Genomic DNA, 26,419 nt, shown 5'->3' on the forward strand with positions numbered 1-26,419 from the left:
AAAACAACATATGGCTCTTGGTTCTGTCTTGCTTTATCCTACAAAGGATTCTTTTCTCCAACACAACATGCCCTTGGGGCCAATATCATTCAAGGATCACACCGCTCATCCGCTGCCAAAAAGAAGCTGTGATCACACAGCTCAAGGATCACACCCCCATGAAGTGTTTTACCTCCCCTTCACCTCTTACACCCGCCCCCCACTTGACCGACTCCAGTCTAAATCCTGGATATATTTAGTGGCACTCTTCTTCATGCATCCGTCTCCTTCTACTAAAATGCAAAGTTGTTGAGAGCAAATGTCACTCCAAACTTGTCTTTGTATCTCCACTGCCTGGTGGTGACTGGCAGATCCTTTGACTTGAGTGAACTTTATCAGAGCTTTCTAAACACCCTGGGCTCCTTCTCTTGGTTGATCCCTGATGCTCAGAGGTGGAAGGAACCAAAATTCCTTTGCCAAACTGTTCATAAGCTGCCTCAACAGCCCTCAGAGTCCTCTGTCCTAATAAAGAAAGGTCCCCAGCCTATGGAATGCTCCTGCCTCTCAGTCATTGAAGAGAAACAGAAGATTACATTTTGACACAGGCCTGAATCTGATTATATAAAACACGCCAATGAAAAATTAGAATTTTTTTTGATATAGACAAGAGGATTTAGAGAAAGAAAACAGAGGGGAAAAAAAAAAGAATAATTGGAACTTATACAATGCAAAGAGAATTTCTATTTGAGAATATGATCCAAACCTGGCCAACAGATCAGTTACAATCTTTCCAAGCCACAGGGAGGGTTCAGAAACAACTCAGAGGGCAGTGGGAGCTGCTGGATCACTTGTCGGCTAGTCTACTATAATTAACCCTCACATTTATGTCATTGGTTTCTTCTAGTGTGACAGCATTTTTCACTTGACAAACATTCTTTCAATAATCAACTGCAGAAGATCTAGGCTGTTGGATATCAACCTGTATCAACCGGGAAGTGGAAATGCCACTTCCAGACTCTTCTGAAACCAGCCTCTGCCAAGCGGGATGGATGGGTCAGGGTAGAAGATCTTATATCCCTATTTTTAGTTTTGACCTGCTGCCATCTGGAAACCCCAGCTGACCTGGGAAGCATTTGGCCCTCTGCTCAGACACACCCTAAAGAGATCGTCTTCAGAGCCAAACGCAGAGCTCTGGATTGAGCCCAACTCTACAGTGAGTGACAGGAAGGGGTGAGTTGTTTTACTACCCTCCCAGGGACGGCGGAGCCTGGTGGGCTGCCGTCTATGGGGTCGCACAGAATTGGACACGACTGACGTGACTTAGCAGCAGCAGCTATCCCTGAAGAAAAGGGAAGATTCGCAAAGCAGTGCTAGGAAACTTGATTAGTCAAGACTCTAACAGCAGCTACCTAGAGTGGTAAGCACAGATAAAGTCCAGCTTCCAACCATGCATTTTATTTCTTTTTGCTTTTGCTACTGACATAACCTTCAAGTTCAGTAACTGCTTCACCTCTACTGGCGATTGTGACAATCCTCTTGATTACTTTTAACTCCACCAAAAAAAAAAAATATCATACGCTCTTAAATAAAACAGAGAGGCTCTGGTGTCTCTGTAATATACACCAATTCTAGACAAGTTATTCATTATTACTGAGGGGTTTATCCTGAGCTCCTTATCGGAGATACAGACAAAAGTATAAAGCAAGGGAAAAACAATTCAGGGTATTATTTTAGAATGGATAGTTCATCTCAGAAAGACTTAAGAAATATTTCAAATGATAAATGAGTAATTAATCTTGGGATCTATAATAAAAATTTCTAAATTCCTTAAGCTCTTTCTAATTTCTAGGACCAAAGGATTCTTATTTGCCATACTAAAGGAGACAAATACATTTATCAGAAAAGATATAAAACAGTGGGAGATTGAACTAAAGAATAATCTTAATACTTTTTCCTTCTTAATGCAGAGGACAAAGTGCATGCCATGTGTCCTTTTGCATTTCATGATAAAAACAAGAGCAAATGTAAATATAAATTATAAGCGAAGTAACATATTTAGCGTTGCTGCTGCGTAGTCACTTCAGTCATGATGGACTCTTTGCAACTCCATGGACTCTGTCCATGAGGATTTTCCAGGCATGCGTACTAGAGCGGGTTTAGCACTATACTTTACCTATTCCTCCCAAATTTTCACAACCTCTACTGATCCATGTCAGTAGTTATATTGCACATTTTATGAAAGAGAAATCTCACCAATAGTAAGTTACAGCTCACTAGACCTTCCACAATCTGTGTCCAGGTTACACCTGAACTCAAGCCAACCCTCTTTCCAGCACAACGTCCTGCCTCAGGAAATAGATCTGGATAAAATGGATTAGAGGAAGCAAACTAGTTTTTCAGCAACCCACTTTGTCCTCCATTACCTAAAGTCACATTGTGTTTCCAGGACATGTATGACTAAGAAAATATGTCAGCAATTCTACAAAAGAAAGGGCAAAAAGAACACATCATATTCTCTGAAAACCAAGGATGTAAGCTGTGGAAGTTTCATGGAAGTCACCACTGCCATATCCATCTGCATGACTGGCTCTGATGAGTTTTGTCCCTCCCTCCTCAGTAATGCTTAAATTCAGAAATGCTGTAGCCTCCCGAATGGAGGCTATTTACCTCCCCTATATCCATTCTCCCTCCTTCCTTAATAAAATAACCTTTGCTGTGCATCCAGCTGAAAACTACATTTCCCAGCTTCCCTTGCAGAAAGAAGTAGCCAATGAAACGTAAGGAGAAATGCGGAGCTACTGAGAATGCCCTGTTATCTGTCTTTACGACCTTTTGCTTGAAAAGGGGACCTGGCAGCACAAGTGGCAATATCTGGAAGACAGACCAAAAAAAAGAATCAAACTAAAGAATCTTCAACCCTCTGAAAACTCTGAACCAGCATCAATAATTGCCTCCCTCCAGACTGTATATGACAAAAGAAAAGTAGAACCTCATCAGTTTAAACCACTGTAGCTAGGTCTTTTTTTCTAGCAAGTGAACCAAATCCTAACTGATAGAACTGGCTTTTACTCAGGATCAAAGCCTAGAAAAACCTTCAGAACAGGATCACTGTCTCAGAAAGTAGGGATGGTTGGACAAGCAAAAGAGATGGCATTTCAGAGGCTCTCACGGCTATGGGAAAGAGAATGAATGTCCTATTGGGAAAGCCTGTGCTCAGTTGACTATAAAAGATATGCCTAAGGCTAAAGGGCTGTTGCTGCTGCTGCTAAGTCGCTTCAGTAGTGTCTGACTCTCTGCGACCCCATTGATGGCAGCCTACCAGGCTCCCCTGTCCCTAGGATTTTCCAGGCAAGAACACTGGAGTGGGTTGCCATTTCCTTCTCCAATGCATGAAAGTGAAAAGTAAAAGTGAAATTGCTTAGTTGTGTCCGACTCTTAGCGGCCCCATGGACTGCAGCCCATCAGGCTCCTCCGCCCATGGGATTTTCCAGGCAAGAGTACTGGAGTGGGGTGCCATTGCCTTTTCCGAAAGGGCTGTTAGAAGGAATTAAAGAACTGTTTTTCTACTCTTTGTTAAAGATATTGTGCAGATAGGGAAACATGAAGTCTTGTTGGACAAACACAAAGCTGGAAATCAACTGGAAATGAAATATATCAACTATTGACCTATTTAAGAGTTACTTGTGGATGGAAAGATGGATGGGACTCATTTTGCTTTAGTTATTACTTATGCCTTCTGTCAATTCTAAACTGCTTAGCACTAGTTGTGACGAAATTCTTGCTTTCATGTGGAGAATGAATAGCTCACTTATTAATTATTTACTGGCTGCCTACCACAAACCTGAGGGTATTTGAAAGAAAAATGGCCCAGGTTCAAAAACGTATGGATATAAACAAGTGAAATAGATAGCTATCAAATTTCATTGTAAATTTTTAAAAATTGTGGTAAAATATACATTACATAACACTTACCATTGTAATTGTTTTCAAGTATACAGTCAACAGCACTAAGTACATTCACATTGTTCTCTACTATCACTGTCCATCTCTAAACTGAAACTCCACCCACTAAACACTAACTCCCCAGTCCTCCCTCTACTCAGCCCCTGGCAGCCAGCATTCTACTTTCCATTTTGACATGAAATCATCGTGTTTGTCCTTTGCTGTGTCTGGCTTATTTCACTCAGCATATCTCTGAAGCTTCCCTGTGGGCCCACCAGTAAAGAATCCGCCTGCCAACGCAGGAGATGTGGGTTCGATCCCTGGGTCGGGAAGATACCCTAGAGGAGGAAATGGCAACCCACTCCAGTATTCTTACCTAGGAAATACCATGGGCAGAGGAGCCCGGTGGACTACAGTCCATGGGGCTGCAAAGAGTCAGGCATGATTTAGTGGCTAAACAACAGAATCTCTGAGGTTCATTCATGTTGCAGCATGTGTCAGAATTCCCTTCCTTCTTACCTCTGAATAACATTCCATTGCATGTATATACATTTTGTTTAGCCATTTATCCTACCATAGAGACTTGGATGCTTCTACCTTTTGGCTACTGTGAGTAATGCTGCTTTTCATGGCTTTATGATAGAACATCAGAGTTGGAAATTATGGGAAAAAGTCACTCAAATGAAAAGAAGTTTGGGGGCTTGATTTTGAATTGCAGAGTTCACTGGGTACAATTCTGAAGAGGATGGGGCAAGAGGTGGCTGAGAATTACAAGAAAAGAAGTTCTGAAGAGAATATTCATTGGAAGGACTGATGCTGAAGCCAAAGCTGCAGTACTTTGGCCATCCACTGTGAAGAACTGACTCGTTAGAAAAGACCCTGATGCTGGGAAAGATGGAAGGCAGGAGAAGAAGGGGACGACAGAGGCCACGATGGATGGATGGCATCTCTAACTCAATGGACGTGAGTTTGAGCAAGCTCTGGGAAATGGTGAAGGACAGGGAAGCCTGGCGCTGCAGTCCATGGGTGGCAAAGAGTCAGACATGACTGAGCAACAGAACAACAACTATTTTCAGTTCAGGTCAGTTGCTCAGTCGTGTCTGACTCTTTGCGACCCCATGAACCGCAGCACGCCAGGCCTCCCTGTCCATCACCATCTCCCAGAGTTCACTCAGACTCACGTCCATTGAGTTGGTGATGCCACCCAGCCATCTCATTCTCTGTCGTCCCCTTCTCCTCCTGCCCTCAAACTGTATTAACCTATCTTTAAACAAACTCTTTATGATTTGCCTCTCAAATTAGCATACCAGAGTCATAAGAAAGCCATTCACTCTAAGTATCTCTTTTATGAGAAATCTCTGTTGTCTACTGGTAAAAAATGACCTAACATTAAGAATAAAAATTCTCTAACTGTATAACATAGGGTTCTACTTTCAATATCCTGTGATGAACTATAATGGAAAAGAATGAGAAAGAATGTCCACATCTATATAACTGAATCACTTTGCTGCACAGCAGAAATTAACACAAACATTGTAAATCAACCATATTCCAATAAACTCAATTGAGAAAAGAATGAAGATTCTCCTTAGCAGTAATAACAACACATAAGCAAAACCTCCCAACTTATTAAACACACATAAACCATTCAAAGGCAATGTTTTATGGCCAGAAAATATAACACATATTTTAAAACTTTGACAAATGAGAACTTTCTTACTCCCTCAAGCTGCATTTCTGTTTTCAATCTGGCTAAAGAGGACTTCAACTTTTTTTTCCTGAATTTCCCCCAGGCTCCAGAATGTCCTAGATTTTCAAGGAATATCAGTGGACAAGTGAATATTTATTGAGCATCTACCACAGGAGTTGACTAAATAGCTGAAGGCACGGATTTCCTAAGGCCGCTTGTATTTCCATAATCTTTAAGTGGTGCCTAAACCAGGGGCTGCTCCACATGAACCCAAAGTAAATACACATAAAGAGACTGGAGGACACGGTTCCTCCGTCTCCTCATGCTGCTGAATGACAGGTACCTTTGCAGCCGCGTGGGGTGAGGCTCCTTGGTCCAGAAGCAGAAGAGCCACTTTCTGATTATCGTAATGTGCAGCCACATGCAGTGGAGTTAGCCCGCTCTGAAAACACGTGCAGAGACAACAAGGGTCAAAGGGACAACGCCAGAGGCCTAGATTTAGGAGACGGGATTAGACTGGATACAGCACAAGGTGTAATTCACATTCCAGTTTCAACAATACGTGGACCTCCTATTTCTGAAGTGATCTTCATCCTAAGAGGCTTAAATGTGGATTAGTTAACAATTTAGGTGGCTGTCAGTGAATATTAGCAAGTGCTTGTGTGGTTATCAAGGGGGTGGCCTGTTGGATGTTGGCCGATGACCTCATACCTTCCCAGCAGCATCTGGAGACGCACTTTTCTGTAGCAGGAGATTGGCTACTTCAAGCTTCCCATATTTTGCTGCCACATGAAGGGGAGTAAATCCTTTCTGAAAAGAGTACCATAAAAATAATACCATAAGCATAAGAGAAACATAAAAACAATAACAATAGAGGTGATACAAAGGCATCACTTTTCTGAAGTGAAGAGCAGTGCAGCCTATATTTAAGGATCAGGACTGGTAGACAACAGTGAAACAGTCTCCTTTTCAACGAAGATGAGCAGGATATTTAATCTTTCTCTCTCTGCTGGCTCAGCCACAACGAGATACTAATCTTGGCACTCCTCAGGTATCTGACAAGGATGAATTTGGAAAGACGGAGCTGGGGCTTATTCAAGGGCCATTTGGGGATTTCACCTTGTGGGAAGAAGAGGTTGCAGGGTCCAAGACCAGTTTGGATTTGGAGGGCTTGGAAAAATCCAGGGCAAGTCTGAACCTCCCATAATATCATATCACCAGAAAAGAGCCTCTCTTCACCCTTTTCTCTGTTTCTGCATGTATATATTAATACATGTCTGAAGATATGACCCAGTCCTTGTGTGTAGGAGTCAGGTGAACTGAATCATAACACATGGTTCTATCCAGTAAATATGTGAGTTGGATGCCGAGAGTTGAGTAGCTCCTCTCCCTTCCAGTTCCCACAAGGATCTGGGTATCAGCCAGTTAGTTACTATGTACCACTAGGGCTCCAAGCACAAGGCAGGGACTAGAGGGTTATCAACATATTTGACCTCATGGGACTATAGCCATAGAGACAGGGGCAGCTGGCATGGTGGAAGGGCTGGAGCACTCAAAATGTCATCACTCATTACTCTTTTTTCTCACATGTTAAGTAAGATCCAGGAACTTGCGACTCTACTGAAGAGTCTAAAGAATCACAGGGGGTGACTTTCGAAGAAGTCATAGTTTGTTCAGATAATTTTCCAAGTATTTGCAAATACTGTAATTATCTTCAGCATTGATGACACATTAATGCTTCTTCTTTGCCTTCCAATAAGAGAGTATAACACCAGTTTCTAGCTTTCTGAGACATGCCGTGGGCCAGGTCATCTTGCTATCACATTGCTAGGTTTACATAGGATCAAAGAAAAACTCTAAATTTTGCATTCTGCACTTAAAAAGCAACTGTGTGTGTGTCGGGGGGTGGGGGCAGTTATTACTGCAAGGTATCAGAGTTGAGATTTTTAAAAAACCACAGGTCAGAAAAGACAGCAACAACAACAAAGCAGCAATAACAGCAAACCAAGAAAAATCTACGTCCTGCTTTGAAAGTACTATAGAAGCCATCAACCAAGTGGCTTGGATAATGTGGTCTGTCTACCTGGCCTCAGAAAGAGAAACCTGTGGCTGTGTTTTTAAACCACCATTTAAATCTATCCAATAATTTGCAAGAAATATCTGACTGTGGACATCAATAAAGTTTCATTAGAAGATAATAAAATGTAAGGTATATACACACACAAGCTACCCCGCCCCACCCCAGGGTTTTGCTGGTCCTGCTAATCCCAGGATCCAAGCATATATGCTGTTGTACATAGCTTTTCTACCTATTACTTTTCTAATAGCTTTTCTAATAATAATAGAAATAATTAATAGTTAATAGCTTTTCTACTATTACTGTGCAGGCAACTGTAAAGAGAAGGTATCTGGGGGCCACAGCAGGATTCTAAGGCTGACTTTCATACCTTTGTTGTTATAGCTAAAGATGCGCCGTGATCCAAAAGGAAAGCTGCGACGTCTTCGTGTCCCTCTCGCGCTGCAAGGTGCAGTGGGGTGTACCCCGAAGTTGTCGCTGCATTTGGAGATGCTCCTTGCTGCAACAGCTGCTGTACTATATCCGCTTTCCCCAGTCGGGCAGAAATGTGGAGTGGGGTTTGGTCATCCTAAAGGGCAAGGTAAGAATGCAGGTCTGATGAACTGAGAAAACAATCATCATGAAAAATACAGCAAACTTCGCTGCTTGGTATGAGAGGCTGCATTCCACTCTTTGACACGATACTAAAAAGAACCTCATCTCTCTTTTTCTTTAAGTTTCAGAAAGGTGGTGATGGTGAATTTAAGCACCTTAAATACCCTTTGAGTAACCTATTAGAATGAGAATTGTGAAAGGCATTTCTTTTAAGAAATTATCCCCACTCACTCATCCCTGCTATACTTTATCAATTTTTTCACCTCTAATGATTCTTTTTTGGTGGGAGAGGGGACATAAGGGAATGTATCCTGGGAAAACTGCGATACCTGGGAGGGATAACCTCCACCAGTTATCACGTACTCATATAGAATGAATTATTCTATTGGTGGGACTGCCTTCCCACAATCAAAAGTGGGAAGATGGGGGCAGTACAGGATGGTTGAGGAAGACTCCCAGCTAAGAGGTCTGATGAGGGCTGATAACCATTTTTCCCTCTGCTTGCCGAGTTGTCATCCTGGCATAAGCTGGATCTGCCTGGAATGGAGGGCCCCCTATTACAGTTCACCTAAGGACATGAGGCACTCATAAGCCCTGCACCCTGAGGGCCTTATCCTTACATTGGAAGTACATCTTTTCCTCATTTGCCCAAAGATGCTCTCTGGAGAGAAATCCCCTACTAGAATGTGAGCAAGTCCAGGTCAATACTTTGGGTAGGGCAAGTAGACAGTTGAGGCTGGAGCACAGGACACTGCTTTGCAAAGGTAAGTAAAAGGAGGGTCAAGGTCAAAGCAAGAGGGTCTATGTAACTAGGAGGAAGCATGAGAAGTTAGTGGAGATGCCACAAGGAAGAAGAGAAACACTGAAAACAGAAAGAGATAACTGCTAAAACAAAAACTCTCATATAACTCTACTACTGCCACGACCACCGTTAAACATCAACTGAGCGTGTGCATGCCCCAGGTTCTGCACTGGTACTCCACTTGCATTAATTCATTCATCATCACAGCTACTCTATCAATTACAACTGTCATTATTCCCATTTTATATATGAGGAAACTAGAGGAGGGAATGGGGCACAGAAATGTTAACTTACCCAGTGTTACATGGCTAGCAAATGATGGACAAAGATTCAAAGCCAGGCAGTCTGGCTGATGCATACTGCCTCTTTAATGAAGTAACTAAAAATGTTCTGGTCAATTTCAGTTTGTGGGTTAAACCGTTTCCTAGATGACAGGCTTCATATGTAACAACACTCAAAAATGTGAGGTTTCCTATAACGGTAGAGTACAGTCTCTCTTAACCATTCCTCTTAACTGATTAAGCAGATTAACCACCATCCTTTAGACCAGGGGTCAGAACAGTAAAATCTAGGGGCCAAATCCAGCTGCCACTTGTGCTTATAAATAAAGCTTTATTGAAACACAGTCCTGTCCATCTGCTGATGTATTAAATTATGTACTGTCTACTGCTGCTTTTGTTCTGTAACAACAGAGGTGAGTGGCTGTGACAGAGACTGTGTATACTGAGAAGCCTAAAATATTTACGATTAGATGCTTTACAGAAAAAGTTTGCTAAGCTCTGTTTCTAGGTCCTCTGCAAAATCTACCAACTGGCACCACAGTACATTGGACACTCAAGGTTATGGTCTGCTGCCTAGAACATCACCGTCTTTGTACCCACATGCGGACTGCATGTTTACAAAGACCACTGCATGTTACAAATATATATAACTATATATTTATATAGTTAAAAACATAACTATTTTTATATTTTATAAATGTTTTGAAATATGAAAATATATTTTATAAATATAAAAATATATAAATTATAAAAAACATAACACTTAACAGGTAAAATAGAAGTATGAAAGGAAAGGCTTTATTTTCCCCTAAGAATACTAAGGTATAAGCCTTGGAGAGCGTTGGTAGAAGTTGATAAATACCAATTATGGTCAAATTAGATATGGGTAGGAAAGCTGAATGGGCTTCCCAGGTGGCACTAGTGGTAAAGAAACACACCAGAAAATGCAGGAGATAAAAGAGACACGGGTTGGATCCCTGGGTTGGGGAGATCCCCTAGAAGAAGGCACAGCAACCCACTCCAGTATTCTTGCCTGGAGAATCCCATGGACAGAGGAGCCTAGCAGGCTACAGTCCATAGGGTTGTGAAGAGCTGGACATGACTGAAGCGACTTAGCTTGCATGCATGCAAGAGAACTGGATAAACTAGAGGAAAATGTTAAAAGTCAAGAAATGTTCTACACTCAGACTGCTTCACAAATGCTTCGGTTTCCTCTCCATTTAACCCTAAACTAGAAACTGCAAAGTAAATACATAAACGAGAAATAAATGTCCATTTGTATATTGAAGGGCTAAAATTAAATGCCTTAGGTATTTATAGATCTATGATTCCTGACCAAAATTGCCATTTGATAATCGGACCAACTGCGCAGCCAGACAGTGACAGCGAGTTTCTTCTAGTGACGCGGAGAATGACGCATTCAAACTCAGTCCTGACATTCTTCTATACTCCATGTTCCGTGAACAACTCTGACCAAGTCTCAGAGTTTATGGTTTAACAACTTGTGGAGAAAAGGTTGCTGCTGCCGCCGTTTAATCGCTAAGTCATGTCCAACTCTTAGCAACCCCATGGACTGTAGCCCACCAGGCTCCTGTGTCCATGGGATTTCCCAGGCAAGAATACTGGAGAGGGTTGCCATTTCCTTCTCCAAGGGATCTTCCTGATCTAAGGATCAAACCTGAGTCTCCTGCATTGGCAAGTGGATTCTTTACCACTGAGCCACCAGGGAAGCCCTGGAGAAAAAGTTAAAACTCCCCTTTCCCTTTTGTGGCTGTGACAGCTGACATCTAAGTCAACCAAAAGAACTCAATTGTGCTTCCAAACTATGCCTGTGCTAGAAACTTTGTGCATGAGCCCTTCTTCACAGAGTGCAAACAACTCTGGGCCAGTTCTAGCCTTGGTTTCTAAGCTGTTAGGGATGAGCAATGTGCCAAGGACACAGAGTTCTTTCTGGCACAAAGCTCTTGTTCTATTTCATTTTGTTAAATAATTGAGTGGACATGGGCCGCGAAGGGATGTTTTCAATATCCCTGGGGTAGAGACTATTGTCATTGGTGATGGTCATTACTCTAGAAGAGTGATCCTGGAAGAGAGCATGCATATGTTTAAAGGTTTTATTAAAATCATTTCTTCTCTTGGTAGCACACAAGGCACGCACGGCACATACCTTAGCTTTAGCTTCTACCTGAGCTCCGTCTTGCACCAGATACCGCACGACTTCGGCCTGGCCGGACCGAGCGGCCATGTGTAGGGCTGTCTCTCCTCTCTGGGGAACAGGAGTCAAAGTGAGTTAAAGACAGCTCTGAAGACTGGCATATTTTCTTTACATAAAGTTTGTGATGGAGGTTTTTGTTTAAATAAAAAGTAGTCCCAAGCACTTCCTTACTGAAACTAGGGAAGAAAGGAAATGAAATGCCCAAGAACTGCCCAGGAGCCTGGCCCATGATGGAAAACTTCAGCGTGAAGTCCACGCAGCACGGCAGGACTGGAAGCTCAATAATCTACAATGCTGCGTCACTGGGGGTTCAAAGGCAGTTGCCACAAGACCAAGAAGGAGACTGGATGAGCAAAGAGGGCAGGTGGAGAGTGCTCTTGGAGGGAGGCACCCCTACCTGGCATGGGCAGACTGCGGCAGTAAATATTCAGGATGCTAGTTGTATCATGCCACACCTTTCTATTTTTCAAAAATAGTAGCAGTGTGGGATATCTGTGTACATTTCTTGAGTGTTGGGCAAAAAATCAGAGTTCAAAACAAAACAAGAAGTGCTGCATAAGCAACACAAAATAAACTCAAGGCCAGATTCGACATGTCCTTGGTTTGCATTCCCAGCTTTATCTCAACAGGTCCTTATCCTATTCTTTGAGCATTATCCCAAGGGGTTCTTTCCTTTGTCACTGGACTTCCCCCACCTCTGCTGCTTTTCACCAAGTAGACTTTTATTCAGATGATCTCATTTTTAAAAATGAAACAACATAGAAAACACACATGGATCAAAATGTTAAAATCAAATATATTCTTCCACACAGAAGTGATGCCCACCTTTAAATTGCTTTTATAAATTTTGCTTGGCTATGTAGGATATTCATCTCTGTGGAAGGATATGCAGAGATAAGGTTCACATGGAAGTTGCTGCTGTTATTACCAGAAAGGTTCTAAGGATGGCGCTTACCATGTTACCCAGTGTTCTCTTTGTAAAGGAAAACACTCTCTCCCTGGCATAAGTACCAGGGAAGATTGCATTCAGCTGAGATCTGGTCTGTTTCTGTCTTGTGGATGTGCTGAGCCCAGCTGCTGGAAGACACAGAGCCTCACAGGACGTCTGCCTTCAGGGCAGAGGCACAGGGTCTTAGGGTTCACCCTTTCTGTGCCAGCATGTCATTTGTTTCACTTTTATTTCTTTAGTGCCCATGAATCCAACTAACGTCCTTATGCTTGTGTCTGGGGTGCCAATATTATTAGGATGCTAAACTGAAAAGCCTACGAAACAAGGTCAAGGGCCACATGCAGATTGAGAGTGATAAGCCACTCCTTTGACATTTACTATGTTCCATGGGTTTGGACCCAAAATCAAGCACACTAAAGAGAAAATACTTCAAAGTTACTTGAAATCAGAATAAGAAGAGTGTTAGAACTACTTTCTCACATGCAATACTTATCTGTTTTAATTTTACTGGAGTATAGTTGATTTAGAACGTTGTGTTAATTTCTGCTGTACTGCCAAGTATGACTGACTCAGTTATACATATATATATATATATATATATATATATATATATTCTTTTTCATATTCTTTTCATTATGGTTTATCACAGGATATTGAATATAATTCCCTGCACTGTATGTATGACCTTGTTTATCCATTTTATATAAATAGCTTTTATTTCCTAATTCCAAACTCCCAAGCCTTCCCTCCCAATCCTGCTCCCCCTTGGCAAAGACAAGTCTGTTCTCTGTGTCTGTGAGTCTGTTTCTGCTTCATAGATAGGCTCATTTGTGTCATATTTTAGATTGCACGTATAAGTGAAATCATATGGTATTTGCCTCTTTCTGACATACTTCACTTAGTATGATAATCTCTAGGTCCATCAATGCATGGAACTTCTTAACACTTCTTAACGCTTCTGTTGAAAAAGAAGACTCTCCCTTTCCAGAAAACTTTACTTTTTAAAGTTTTATTTATTTTTTTAAGTTTTAATATTATGAAGTATAATATTCAGTAGTAAGCTAAACAGCCCCTAAGTCTTAGCAACTGGTGACCAGTTACTGACTGAATGGATCTTGCCTTTGAAGCAAAGGAAACCACAGGTATTCTCAAAATTCTGTCCTTTTAAGTAGTCAGGTAATTAATTTACTTACAACAAAAATAAGTAGGTTGAGAGTAATCTCTTCTAGTTTCAAAAATACTCACAACTGGACCTGCTTTGTTCACAGGGTACTTACCACGTTAGTGGTGTTTGGTGAGGCTCCATGATGCATGAGTTGCGACACGATATTTACATGCCCCATGAAGGCAGCAACATGGATTGGGGTAAGGCCCGACTGGGGGAGGAAAGGGAAATGTCAGCTTGTGGGCTTATTTTCAGAACGATTTGTCTTCCTGCTTATCTGTCTGTCTGCAATTTTATCCATCCATCCTTTCATATTAAGAAAACCAATTTACTGATCAGATCAGGAAACATCTAGACATCACCATCACGTCTTAGGTTCTATATGGCAAATGTAGCAATCATCATCATTTCCCTAAAGCAGGTTCCATGATTATGAAAGGCCTACGTCATCACCATTAAAGACTTATTTCACACGTCTTATACAGCTCTATGAAGAAACTTTAGACAGAAATACTTTGAAGGTTTTTCCCTTTATTAAATCTTCCTTATCCATATGGCTATGTGTGTGTGTGTATGCATGTGTGGGATTACATACACAGTAGCAAAAAGCCAACTTTTCTTTTCAGATCCTATTCTGGCCTTTAAGAAGGATTCTCATGTACTCAGAATAACTGATTGTATTATACATGAAAGAGCAGGTGGGAGGACAAAGCCATCCCTCTAAGAAATGAGCAGATCAGGTCTCAATCATTAAAATTTGTAACTTTCTGAGTATTATCAAGGGATATAATTAAGGCAAATAGAACAATGGTCACTAGATTAGACCTTCATTTTTTGTGTGTGCTTCAAAGTCCTACTTACACACACACCTCAAAACACTGGTTCTTCTTGTATAAAATGACTCCATCTTAAATGTTTCAGGAATTAATTTCACTTACACCATGAACATCATAGCTTGAAAAAAATATTTAATATGGCCAGAAAAGCTGAGAGAGAAGAAGATAACTAATTTCAACTGAAATTTGAGTAATGTCGAAAAAGATGTGTAAGGAATTCTATACAATGAAAGGGAGACAGAGGACAGAATTCTAGTTGCCAGACTTCAAGCAGTGGGAGCTGAGGAAAAGGAGAGGAAGGAGAACTGTGTTTTAATTCGGTGCTTTTTCCCTCCGGCCGGCAAACTCTAATTAGGACGTTTTCGGCTCCGCCTTTTCAAGCCCTCAGGGAGTAGCAGAGCTGACAGTGGAACTTATCGCCACAGGCTGGCATCTCTGGACACTTACTCAGACACCAGTCAGAAATCTTCTTTTATTTCAGAGCCCATTTTGATCTTTAGAAAGGGCTGCCATGCACTGAGAATAAACTTACTCTTTTCTAACTGGAATAACTGAGTGCCTACCAGGGAGCCAGAAATCAGTACTAATATTTTCCATCATTTACTATTTTCAAGTTGTGAAGGTTAGAAATCAAGGTAAATAATTCACTTGTGGATGAGAAACTGAGGCAAAGCAACAATGACTGGACTAGACCTTAGTGTCTACATTTGCTTCAAATGCTAGAGTCTTTAATGATGCATTCAACAAGCCTTTATTGGATGATCTACTATGGAATCTACTGTGCTGTGGGTACCTTAAGACCAGTAAGAGTCAGGCCTGCCTTGGTGAGGCCTGCAGTTTTGGGGTGGCAGGGGGGGCGGGAGTGCGATGGGTCATAAGTGAGCCAGCTGGATAAGCGCTTTGATGGAAATACACCTAGAATGTGGTGATGGTCCCCAGGAGGAGCTCTGGAACCAGATCAAGGGTTAGGGGAGGACTCCTGGAGAAGGTGGCCCCAGATCTGGTCCTCAAAGACATGCATGCCTAGCCTGGAAGCGGGCGATTCATGGAGGGTGCGGAGATGCAGGGTGAACAAAGGGAGTCCAGTCTAGGGAAGGCCAATGGCTAAAATCCAACGGGACCAGAGTGATACAGGTGGGTCGGGGATGGGTTAGTCTGGAGGGTAGATGCCAGACTCAGTTTCCCTTGTTGCAGGCTCAGCCCTGATCCCAATAGATGGCTTCTCTGAGTTCTGTGTTGGTTTATATGAAAGAAACCTAGAGCTACCCTTTTACTAACTTCAGCAACTGTATGTTTCATTAATTCTGAGTTTTTCCGGAGAGCAATCCTTCATCACCACACAGAGCTTATGTCATGCAGGGTTTCCCAACCGTGGCACACATGACATTCTGAGCCAGATAATCCTTTATTGTTGGAGGCTGGGCTGTGCACTGTGAAATATTTAGTTGCAACTCTGGCCTCTCGCCACTAGATGCCAGCAGCACCATCCAGTTGCGACAACGAGAAATTTTTCCAGACAGCCAAATGCCTCATGGCGGGGCAAATCCACGCCTACACAGGGTTTGAGAAGCACTGCAGTAAAGTACATTAATGCATGTAAATTACACTTGGAGTGATGGCACCCCGCCAGCACGATGCATGTGTGTGGGTTACGCTTCTGGTTATGGCGTTGTGCTGAGTATTTGCACTCTCCTCCCACACTCCTGTCTGCTCTCCTAAGAACTGGCAGCCCCTTCGGGAAGGGTTCAGAAAGTGCTAAGACAACCACACACAGTACAACTAGCTGGTTGTCAGGAAGGGTACTGGGACTCTGGCTGCTGAGGCTATACATGGGGGACCCCAGAAATCCTCCTCTCCTTACCTCGGTTACGGCTTGGATGGATGCACCGTGTTTCAAAAGGAGTTCCATCACTTTAATTCGATTCTTCTTGCAGGCAATGTGAAGAGGGGTAAAGCCATTCTGCAAGGGAAAAAGACACAGACCTATTTGATTACATTCCATTGAGCTCCACTTCCTATGCACGGTAAAATACCTCTGCAGAAGTGATGTCTGTAAAGATTTGGAAATGAGCAGAAACAATGGGAGGTTAAACTGAATGTAGGTTCTTTTCTGGAAGCACAGGTAGTCTACCTGCTCCCAGGAACCCAACGTGCCCTGATAATCATGAACAGGAAGCAAATTTTGGTGATAGGTTCCTAGTAGTTAAGGCAAAATGGTCATGCATCTTTTGAAATTTTTTAGAGACTTTTTTGATGTGAACCATTTTTTTTAAGTCTTTAGTGAATTTGTTACAATATTGCTTCCGCTTTATGCTTTGGTTTTTTGGCTGCAAGGATGTGGGATCCTAGCTCCCTGAGCAGGGATCAAACCTGCATCCCCCACTTTGGAAGGTGAAGTCTTAACCACTGGACCACCAGGGGAGCCACTGATCCATCCTTTTAGATTCTTTGACTCTGGAATTTACTCTCCCAACTATGTCCCTCCTTCACCTCAAAAACACACACTAAAAACATCTGGGCCAAAAATTTGTCCAAGGGAGCAAAAAGTTAAACAACTCAACATTAGTTAGAACATTTGGTTTAATATTTAATCAAATAAAGGAACTTGCTTTTTCACAAATTACCTACCTAGCTGTACTACTTGCTAAGTGAGACCATGGGGCCTATTTTTGTCACCACAGAGAACTGAAGACCCTCAGGATCCACCATGAAAGCTGCAGGTGCTTCTGTGGGGGTTTTGAGACCACTTACCAGGCCATAGTCCATCCTAGGATGACAGGCTACAACCTCCATAACCTCCTTCTGTTGTGAAATCTTCAGAGTCAGAGGAAAATGAGGGTCAGAGCCCACACCCTGTTGTAAGGCTTCTTTTCTTGTATGGAAAAATGAGTCATGGCTGCTCATTTCTTTTCCTCCCGTCTCAGAATTCAAAGATATGTCTGATATGCTGGGCCAGTTAGCAGCTCCTAAAATGCTGCTCCAGGAAAAGCCTTTAGAATTGCGAAGGCCAAGGAGCTGCCCAGGATCTGAGAGGCTCCTTCCTGCCCATTCTTTCCTGGCCACTCCAAATCTCAGAGCCCACAGACTGTCAAAGGTAATGAGCTGCAAGGCAGCAGAGCCCCTTCCTAAAATAGTTGATCAGACGACAGCCCTGACCGCAAAATTGCTAGTAAACACATAGGTTTTCCCTAACATTTGGTGACATATTTTTTTCCTAAACATGAGTGTTTCTTCTGAACTAAATTTAAACAGCTTACTAAATTGGGACATTTATTTTTCTAAAGACAACAGATACCATATCATTGTGAAAACCAAACTATATAGTAAGGCTCAAGGTTAAAATAGCAAGTCATTCTAGGAGTTAAGACTGCAAAGCTAGATCAAAATTTTGATTTGCATCTCAATGAAAAGGAGATGACAGGTGATGTTTCATTACCTTACATGGTTAACATCACATCAGATTTCCATGCATTGGAGAAGGAAATGGCAACCCACTCCAGTGTTCTTGCCTGGAGAATCCCAGGGATGGTGGAGCCTGGTTGGTGGGCTGCTGTCTACGGGGTCGCACAGAGTCAGATACGACTGAATCGACTTAGTAGCAGCAGCAGCAGGTTTCCACTCACAAGTTCCTAGACGTCTCATGTTCAAGGTTTTTTTTTTTTTTTATCATTTTGCCTATATTTTTAGATCTCAGAAAAAAACTTTGAATTCACAGAGTTATCACTTTACCTACCAGAAGATAAGTTGACCAACTCAGTTTTTTTGCACTTGTACAGTCTGTGGGTTTATTTACATAAGAGAATCACAAATGTGACTATAAAGAGGCTAATGATTTAAATCAGCCTCACCAGCCTTGGTTATGGTGGAAATAAAAGGGTTTATAAATTTACAAGAAGGCTATTGAAGGTTGACAAGAAGTATATACTTTACTAAACTAGACCTTCCATTTTCACGGAGTCCCTTTGCGTGTAGGGGTAGCATGTGGTCAGCAAGACAACACAGGCTGGACTTGTGAGCTGAGCCACTCACCAGGGCTTTGGCGTTGGGATTAGCTTTCTTGTCCAAGAGAACCTTGGCGACTTTGTAATGGCCACAGTGGGCAGCTACGTGCAGGGCGGTCAGGTAGTCATTGGTGACGTCATCCACAGGCACATTATGCTGGAGGAGAAGCTGGACGCAGTTTAAATGATCCCCCTGTGTAGCCATGTGCAGTGGAGACAATCCATTCTGGAACACAGAAGAGAAGTGGAGTTGACTGTTTACCTTTCATTTGCAAATGGGCCCAACACAAAATGTAGTACAAATATGAACAGATGAAAACCCTAGATTTGCACATGGAAATACCATCTCTTTTTAAAAGGTTTTGCGGCAACTGTTTTGAACTGCAGTTCCTTTCCAAACTTCCCTGGTAGCTCAGAGGTTAAAGTGTCTGCCTGGAATGCAGGAGACCAGGGCTCGACCCCTGGGCTGGGAAGGTCCCCTGGAGAAGGAAATGGCAACCCACTCCAGTACTCTTGCCTGGAGAATCCCATGGAGGGAGGAGCCTGGTAGGCTACAGTCCATGGGGTCGCAAAGAGTCGGACAAGACTGAGAGACTTCACGTTCACTTTCCTTTCTAAACTAGTCCTCCCATGTCTTATATCAATCAAAAATAAAATTTCAAAGATAATTTCTTTCTCAAATTTAAAACTGGTGTGACATTTGGGCAGTGGAAATCTCTTCATGCTATCAAACTGTAAATGAATGTAGACAAAATGATAATACTATCAGGAAAATCTGAAGTTTGGCTATTTGATGATATAGAGGAAATGATTATCAGTTGGGATGTATTGTGGTTATTCAGAAGATAAAGAGTCCTCAGCTCTTAGACATGATGTATTGAAGTGTTCACTGGTGAGGGAGGGTTCACTCTGAAACAGTGCATGGATGTTGAGGTCCAGGGAGCAGGGTACAAGGTGGCGAGCAAGCATGTGGCCCTCATGCTGTGAATCAGGAGGCTGAGTGATGCGCACTGAGGGCTTTACTTTGCTATTTTTTCTGCACACATTTGAAAATTTTGTAATAAAAGGAATTTCCATGACTTGAAAAGATAAAAACAGTGTAAACTGCACTAAGTGAAAGTGAAAGTGAAGTCGCTCAGTCGTGTCCGACTCTTTGCGACCCCATGGACTGTAGCCTATCAGGCTCCTCTGTCCATGGGATTTTCCAGGCAAGAGTGCTGGAGTGGATTGCCATTCCCTTCTCCAGGGGGTCTTCCCAACCCAGGGATCAAATCCGGGTCTCTCTCATTGCAGGCAGACACTTTACCATCTGAGCTAGGGCCACTACTGATTGCATCCCTGATGACATGGAATTCTGACTGTGTGGATCACAACAAGCTATGGAAAATTCTGAAAGAAAGGGGAATAGCAGACCACCTGAGCTGCCTCCTGAGAAATTTGTATGCAGGTCAGGAAGCAACAGTTAGAACTGGACATGGAACAACAGATATTCCAAATAGGAAAAGGAGTACATCAAGGCTGCATATTGTCACCCTGCTTATTTAACTTATATGCAGAGTACATCATGAGACATGCTGAGCTGGATGAAACACAAGCTGGAATCAAGATTGCCGGGAGAAATATCAATAACCTCAGATATGCAGATGATACCACCCTTATGGCAGAAAGTGAAGAACTAAAGAGCCTCTTGATAAAAGTGAAAGAGGAGAGTGAAAAAGCTGGCTTAAAGCCCAACATTCAAAAAACTAGGATCATGGCATCTGGTCCCATCATTTCACAACAAATAGATGGGGAAACAGTGGAAACAGTGACAGACTTTATTTTTTGGGGCTCCAAAATCACTGCAGATGATGACTGAAGCCATGAAATTAAAAGATGCTTACTCCTTGGAAGGAAAGTTACGACCAACCTAGATAGCATATTCAAAAGCAGAGACATTTGCCAACAAAGGTCTGTCTAGTCAAAGCTATGGTTTTTCCAGTAGTCATGTGTGGATGTGAGAGTTGGACTGTGAAGAAAGCTGAGCACCGAAAAGTTGATGCTTTTGAGCTGTGGTGTTGGAGAAGACTATTGAGAGTCCCTCGGACAGCAAGGAGATCCAACCAGTCCATCCTAAAGGAAATCAGTCCTGAATATTCTTTGGAAGGACTGATGCTGAAACTGAAACTCCAATACTTTGACCACCTGATGCAAAGAACTGACTCATTTGAAAAGACCCTCATGCTGGGAAAGATTGAAGGCAGGAGAAGGGGACAACAGAGGATGAGATGGCTGGATGGCATCACTGACTCGATGGACGTGAGTCTGAGTGAACTCCGGGAGTTGATGATTGACAGGGAGGCCTGGCGTGCTGCAATTCACGGGGTCGCAAAGAGTCAGACATGACTGAGTGACTGAACTGAATTGAACTGAACTGAACTGCTTAAGACTGAAAAGGATAAAGTAAGGCAGGGACAAATTGGTATTCACTAGATTGATTTTTATTTGCTCATTCTATATTACTAATACTTGTTATTGACTATTGATCTCACATCAATGTCGAAAGGACAACGTTTCCCATCAATCTGGTGCCCCCATGTGTTTACAATGAGGAATGGCAAGCCTCTGACCGACTAATATTCAGTTTAAATTAACTGGATTCAATGCCACGTCATCATACAATAAGTAAAACATTGGCTTGGATTGCTGAGAGATGGCACAGTAGGGTACAAGGCAAACAAAACCTTTAAAAAGGCTTGGCATGACACTTAGCATTCAGTACACGTTTCTCAATGAAGGCAAAAGCCAGGTATTAGATAGATATCACTCTCTTCAGGCATGTTCCCTTTAAATATGGGGGCAACATGGAGCGGCCTGGGGAGATTCCCAGAGAATCCAGTTATCAAGAGAGGCTTTAGTAGTTAACATAACCTGGTTTAACCTAGATGGGGCGGGGAAGTGACAGTAAATTTAGTTTTTAAAAAAATCATCATCACTGAACTTTGAAAAAAATGATATACTAAATAAGCACTGATGATTTCTGAATCCTCTGGGCCAGGTTAAACTCCCCTAATTTCTCTGTGAATGACATAAAACAACAGTTTAAGGGGGAATAAAAGCAAGTTTTCCTTTGATCACTCTCATGGCGTCACTCACACACCCCATCATGTATTTTAACTATTTGTGTTTCTTGAAAGCAAGAGTTTCATGGGTTAAAATTTCCCCATACTGCCCAGCAGAGAGCCTTGTATATACAGAAAGAGCTCCATAAATAACTGTGTAAATTTAAAGCCTCCATACGTGGCCAGTCAATCGGGATATTTCTGCCTAAAAATTTCCGCTTCGACATCTTGAACCAAAGTAAAAACTAAGGTGCAACAAAGAATGGGAACCCTTCTCATCTGAGACACTGCCACCCACGAGCATATGCACTAGTTTATCTCCTGCCAAAACATCCCTCAGCTTTGTGTGTTGACACAGCCTTAGAGGAAAACATGAAGCAAACAAAGAAACAAACTCTGAGAGGACAAATGACTTAGTGAAGATTGGAAATGGGTGGCAGTGTCACAAAAAGAAGGAAACTCTCTAATGATACACAAAACTACCACCTCTGAATGGGTAACTTACAGGTCACTGGGGAAGCACCAGAAAAAAAAAAACACCATCTGCCTTGTGGACGGAGAAGGCAATGGCACCCCACTCCAGTACTCTTGCCTAGAAAATCCCATGGACGGAGGAGCCTGGAAGGCTGCAGTCCATGGGGTCGCTGAGGGTCGGACACGACTGAGCGACTTCACTTTCACTTTCATTCATTGGAGAAGGAAATGGCAACCCACTCCAGTGTTCTTGCCTGGAGAGTCCCAGAGACTGGGGAGCCTGGTGGGCTGCCGTCTCTGGGGTCTCACAGAGTCGGATACGACTGAAATGACTTGTGGAGGGCCTTATTATGTATATACAGCATCTCATCAAGTTAAAAACATGGGTCCAGGGTGATGCTTTTTCTTAGCTCATAAAGATAGACGTCTTGAAGATTTAGAGAGATGGTCTTGAAGTTCAGAATGCATTCATCCACTTAATAGGTAACAGGTGTTGATTGAGGTGCTTGGGGAAGCACACTGAACATAAGACAAAGTTCGTGTTTTCATTTCATTGAAGAAAGAGGTAGCAAACAAGTAAAGAAACCAAGAAGGTCTCTCTGAGAAGATGACATCTGAGCTGAGAAATAGGTGAAGAGATCTGGGACAGACTGAGAAAGCTCAGTATGAGGAAACAGGAAAGGAGAACAGTCTTGGTGTATGATAGGAAGTGGAAGGAGGCTGCTTGGCTGGAGATGGTGAGGACCAGAGATGAGTCTGATGGTCAGATTCTGGTAAGGACTTCCCAGCGCAGTGGGCATGGGGACTTCCGGATAAACATGGTAGAAGTGATGTGTGTGTTTATCCAAACTTTCACAAGCTCCACTGAAAAACATGAAGGGAATTAAAAGACAGAATCCATGCGGCACACACACAGTCACACAATGGGAAAGAAAACAAAAATGTGTGTGATGTCTACTTTAGAATATGAGAAGAGATTTTAAGTGTGTTAGCTTATCCAGGAGAAAGGAGAAGGCTGACACCTAAGTGCCTGGTGAAGGGTATAATCTGTGGTATGCTGGTAAACGGCTCACGATAGCTCTATGAAAACAGGTAGCACTTGCCGATTTATACTGCGTAAAGACCTCTACTCTATGACAATGTCAAGCTACCAACATGACGTTACTGAATATGGAATTAGGAAGAGATGTACATCATAGGGGCAACAGTGTGGCTCCAGTATACTACAGCGTACGATGAAGAGAATGGCTTCACCTCCCAGATGTCCAAAAGGCGACAACATGGAAACATGGTACCTTGGGGGATAAAGATGGGGCTTGGGACCAAAAGCTGGATTGGCTGCCCATGGAACTGTCAGATCTATAGGTCCTTCCAACCCAACAAAACCAAATGACTTCCCCCCTGTGCCTTGCAGGAAACCAGAAATTAAATCTCTGGAGATTCTGGACTCTGGGCCCAGGGCTGAGCAGAGGGCAGTGGTTAGGCTCTGATTCAGAACAGGCACTCAGAAGGAAGGACAGAATAGCTGTTAGAAGAGTATGGTCTCTAGAATTAGACTACCTAGGTTCAACTCTTTGTTCTGACACAAAATGAGACATCTCAAGAAAGTTACTCTATTGCTTTGGGTCTCAGTTTCCTCATCTATAAAAAGGGCATAATGAAACTCATGTCTCAGGGTTATTGTGAGGAGTAAATGGGTTAATATATGTAAAGTACTCAGAGCCTGGTATGTAGTAATCACTATGTAACTATTGTTATCACTGTTATCATTAAGGTATACATCGAAGCCCAGGAGAACGATAGCTCCTTTTCCTTACCCAACATATTCACCTAGGAGTACCCTGAGAAAGGCTTGGAACTCGTCTCTCAAAAAACCATACCTCCTAGAGAAAGGGCAACTAATCCTGACATTAGGGACCTCTCTGAACCACCTGAAAGGGGCCCTGCCTGTGGCACTCATGAAGCTCACACGCAAAGGTGAGTGCCTGGCACATGTGGTCAGGTAGACCGTGGCGGGAAACTCCCACCGCAAAAGAGACAGCCAAAGCCAACAAAGACGTACAAAGAAACCTGAGGAGTTAGGGACAGATGAGAGGTGGAAGAATTTAAAGAAAAGTCATCTTAAATGTTTTCTGAAAGGCAACAGAATGTATTGCATCTGTAAAATAAGAACTGGATGCTTTAAGAAGCTCTCAGAGGACAAGAAAATGTTCTTGCATATTAAAACCATCAAAAAATAATCGAGATTTCTTAGGGAAAAAAAGCCAAATACACAATGAGATGAACAATAGGAGAAGAAAGAGGAGACAATGATTTGCTTTTTAATTGTGCCCATATTGCTCTGATAAGATGAAAATTAATTTTCAAGAGAATGATGAGAATTAATTTGAGACTTTTTAGGCAGGAGGCTGATGTGATTTGGTTGATGTTTACATGGCTGCTCTTACTGCAAAATGGGAACAGGATTAGAAGGGAGCAGGCGGGGAGGTGGGGGACAAGTAAGGAAGTGATTATAGCAGTTTAGGAAGATGATGCAGTTCAAAGAGAGCAGCGGGATTAAGAGAAGATAGATATGGACTATGTGAAAGGAAACGGAACAAGTAGAGCGGTTTAGATGAGAACCACTCAAAAGTCCAAGATGTCATCATGTGCAATGAAAAAGGGTGGCTGCTTAATTATATGGGATAATTTCTCCAACGCTTGCCAATCTAAACTCTGTGTGATGAGTGATAAAATTGTTCAGACAACCTTGACCCTGTCCGTCTTCACTGAAGGTTGAGTAAACACTGATCAAAGTGCAAACAGGAGTAATACGTGTTTTGTGGTTGTTCATGTTTAGAAATTACGGCTCTTTATAAAGCTTAATATAGCTTCAAAAAGTCACTAGTTTGATTTATAAAAATAGTAATGACTCTGAGGTAGTTTGTATGTCCCCAAATTTATTTACAAAATATTGTTTTTCAAATATTAGTAAATGGTCTTACCATTTAAAAAACTCAGAAGACACTTAGTAAAACATTATTTTTTTTTAAGGCAATCATCATGTTTTCCTTTCAGGTATGTCAACTGTTCCAAAGGCCCAAGGTGCAATCTTTCCAAAGTTTCCAGCCTTTATCACTTAAATAATACCTTGGTGTTTTTGTTTTTTTTTTAAAATAGTCTGTGAACTCTCAAGAAATAAACTGAGGGTCAGGAGAAAAGGTGCCAGCACCCAGACTTCAGACTGTAAATCTTACAGTCTTTCTTTTCCCAACAAGCAATCATTTCTGAGCTATGGAGAAACTTCGTAGCATAAAATCAAACAGTAATTGTTCCTGAAACAAAAACAAAAGTAACACACACACAAATGACTCTGTGGTAGAGGGTGTTCCATCTGAAGGCCTCATGAACTCAGACTTGATCCTGAGGGTCTCTAAAGATTTGCTGCACAGAGTACACTAATTGCTACATTCAAACTACAGCGAACTCTATGTGATCGGAAGGCTGGGTAAAATAACCAAAGGGTTCAAAGCTAAATACAGTGCGATTCTCAAACACCTGGGGAGAGATTACCTTGGTTTTGGAGAGAATGGGGGCAGCCCGATCGAGCAGCATCTCCACCACCTGCTCATGACCACTTCTTGCTCCACAGTGCAGCGGCGTCAGGCCGTCCTATCAAAAAAGGCAACGTTTTCAAATACATTCAGTGGGAAGCTCCATGAATGAGTGTATTTCATCAAGATTCAGCGTGGCATCCAAAGTGCTGTGGACCAGCAAGCTTCAAATATTTACTCATGTATCTCACAGTATAATTCTATTTTTTCAACTAAAGAACTGAATTTTTCATAAGTTTAGGCAGTGGTCAAGTGTGTAATTCCCTGCAAAGCTGAGAGTTAAAAGTGTAACTGTTCCACTACTCTTTTGACTATCCAATGGAATCTAAGAACTATAAATAATTGTGTATCCACCATTTAAAAAAATACTATAAACTTTTCAAATAGGAATTTGTAACAGGAATTTTACATTGCTCCTTTTTGCTCCTGCATGTCTATTTCCATTTCATTTCCCCCATATAATTGTATCTTCACGTAATATAATTTTATGCTTGTTTTTTATTGATTACCATATCATACTTCCCTGCTGCAAAAAAACATAAATCTAAATTTTAAAAAAAGTTTAAAGATTTTCTGAGAACACAAGCCTTTAAGTGTCAAAAATAAATCTCCTGATTGGAATTATAATTATTCAAACACAATGGATCAAAGCAGCAACACATTATAAATTTTATGATTATTAAGCAAGAGTCATAATTTATTAAAAATTCCTCTCTGAAT

At 42.0% G+C, this 26,419-nt stretch overlaps 1 protein-coding gene across 8 annotated transcripts in view; it reads right to left on the reverse strand.

Annotated features, from left to right (window-relative positions):
- Positions 1-26,419, reverse strand: part of ANK3 (ankyrin 3) — a 383,729-nt gene that overhangs the window by 160,961 nt on the left and 196,349 nt on the right. For all 8 annotated transcript variants that reach the window (XM_069571716.1, XM_069571712.1, XM_069571715.1 and 5 more), the window contains exons 9-16: positions 25,659-25,757; positions 18,560-18,757; positions 16,392-16,490; positions 13,807-13,905; positions 11,533-11,631; positions 8,059-8,256; positions 6,323-6,421; positions 5,955-6,053 (exon numbers count right to left, since the gene is read on the reverse strand). In XM_069571716.1, the coding sequence (XP_069427817.1) occupies positions 5,955-6,053; positions 6,323-6,421; positions 8,059-8,256; positions 11,533-11,631; positions 13,807-13,905; positions 16,392-16,490; positions 18,560-18,757; positions 25,659-25,757 (990 nt within the window). The remainder of the gene's footprint in view (positions 1-5,954; positions 6,054-6,322; positions 6,422-8,058; positions 8,257-11,532; positions 11,632-13,806; positions 13,906-16,391; positions 16,491-18,559; positions 18,758-25,658; positions 25,758-26,419) is intronic.

The sequence above is a fragment of the Ovis canadensis genome, chromosome 25, assembly GCF_042477335.2.
Source record: "Ovis canadensis isolate MfBH-ARS-UI-01 breed Bighorn chromosome 25, ARS-UI_OviCan_v2, whole genome shotgun sequence".
Lineage (NCBI taxonomy): Eukaryota > Metazoa > Chordata > Mammalia > Artiodactyla > Bovidae > Ovis > Ovis canadensis.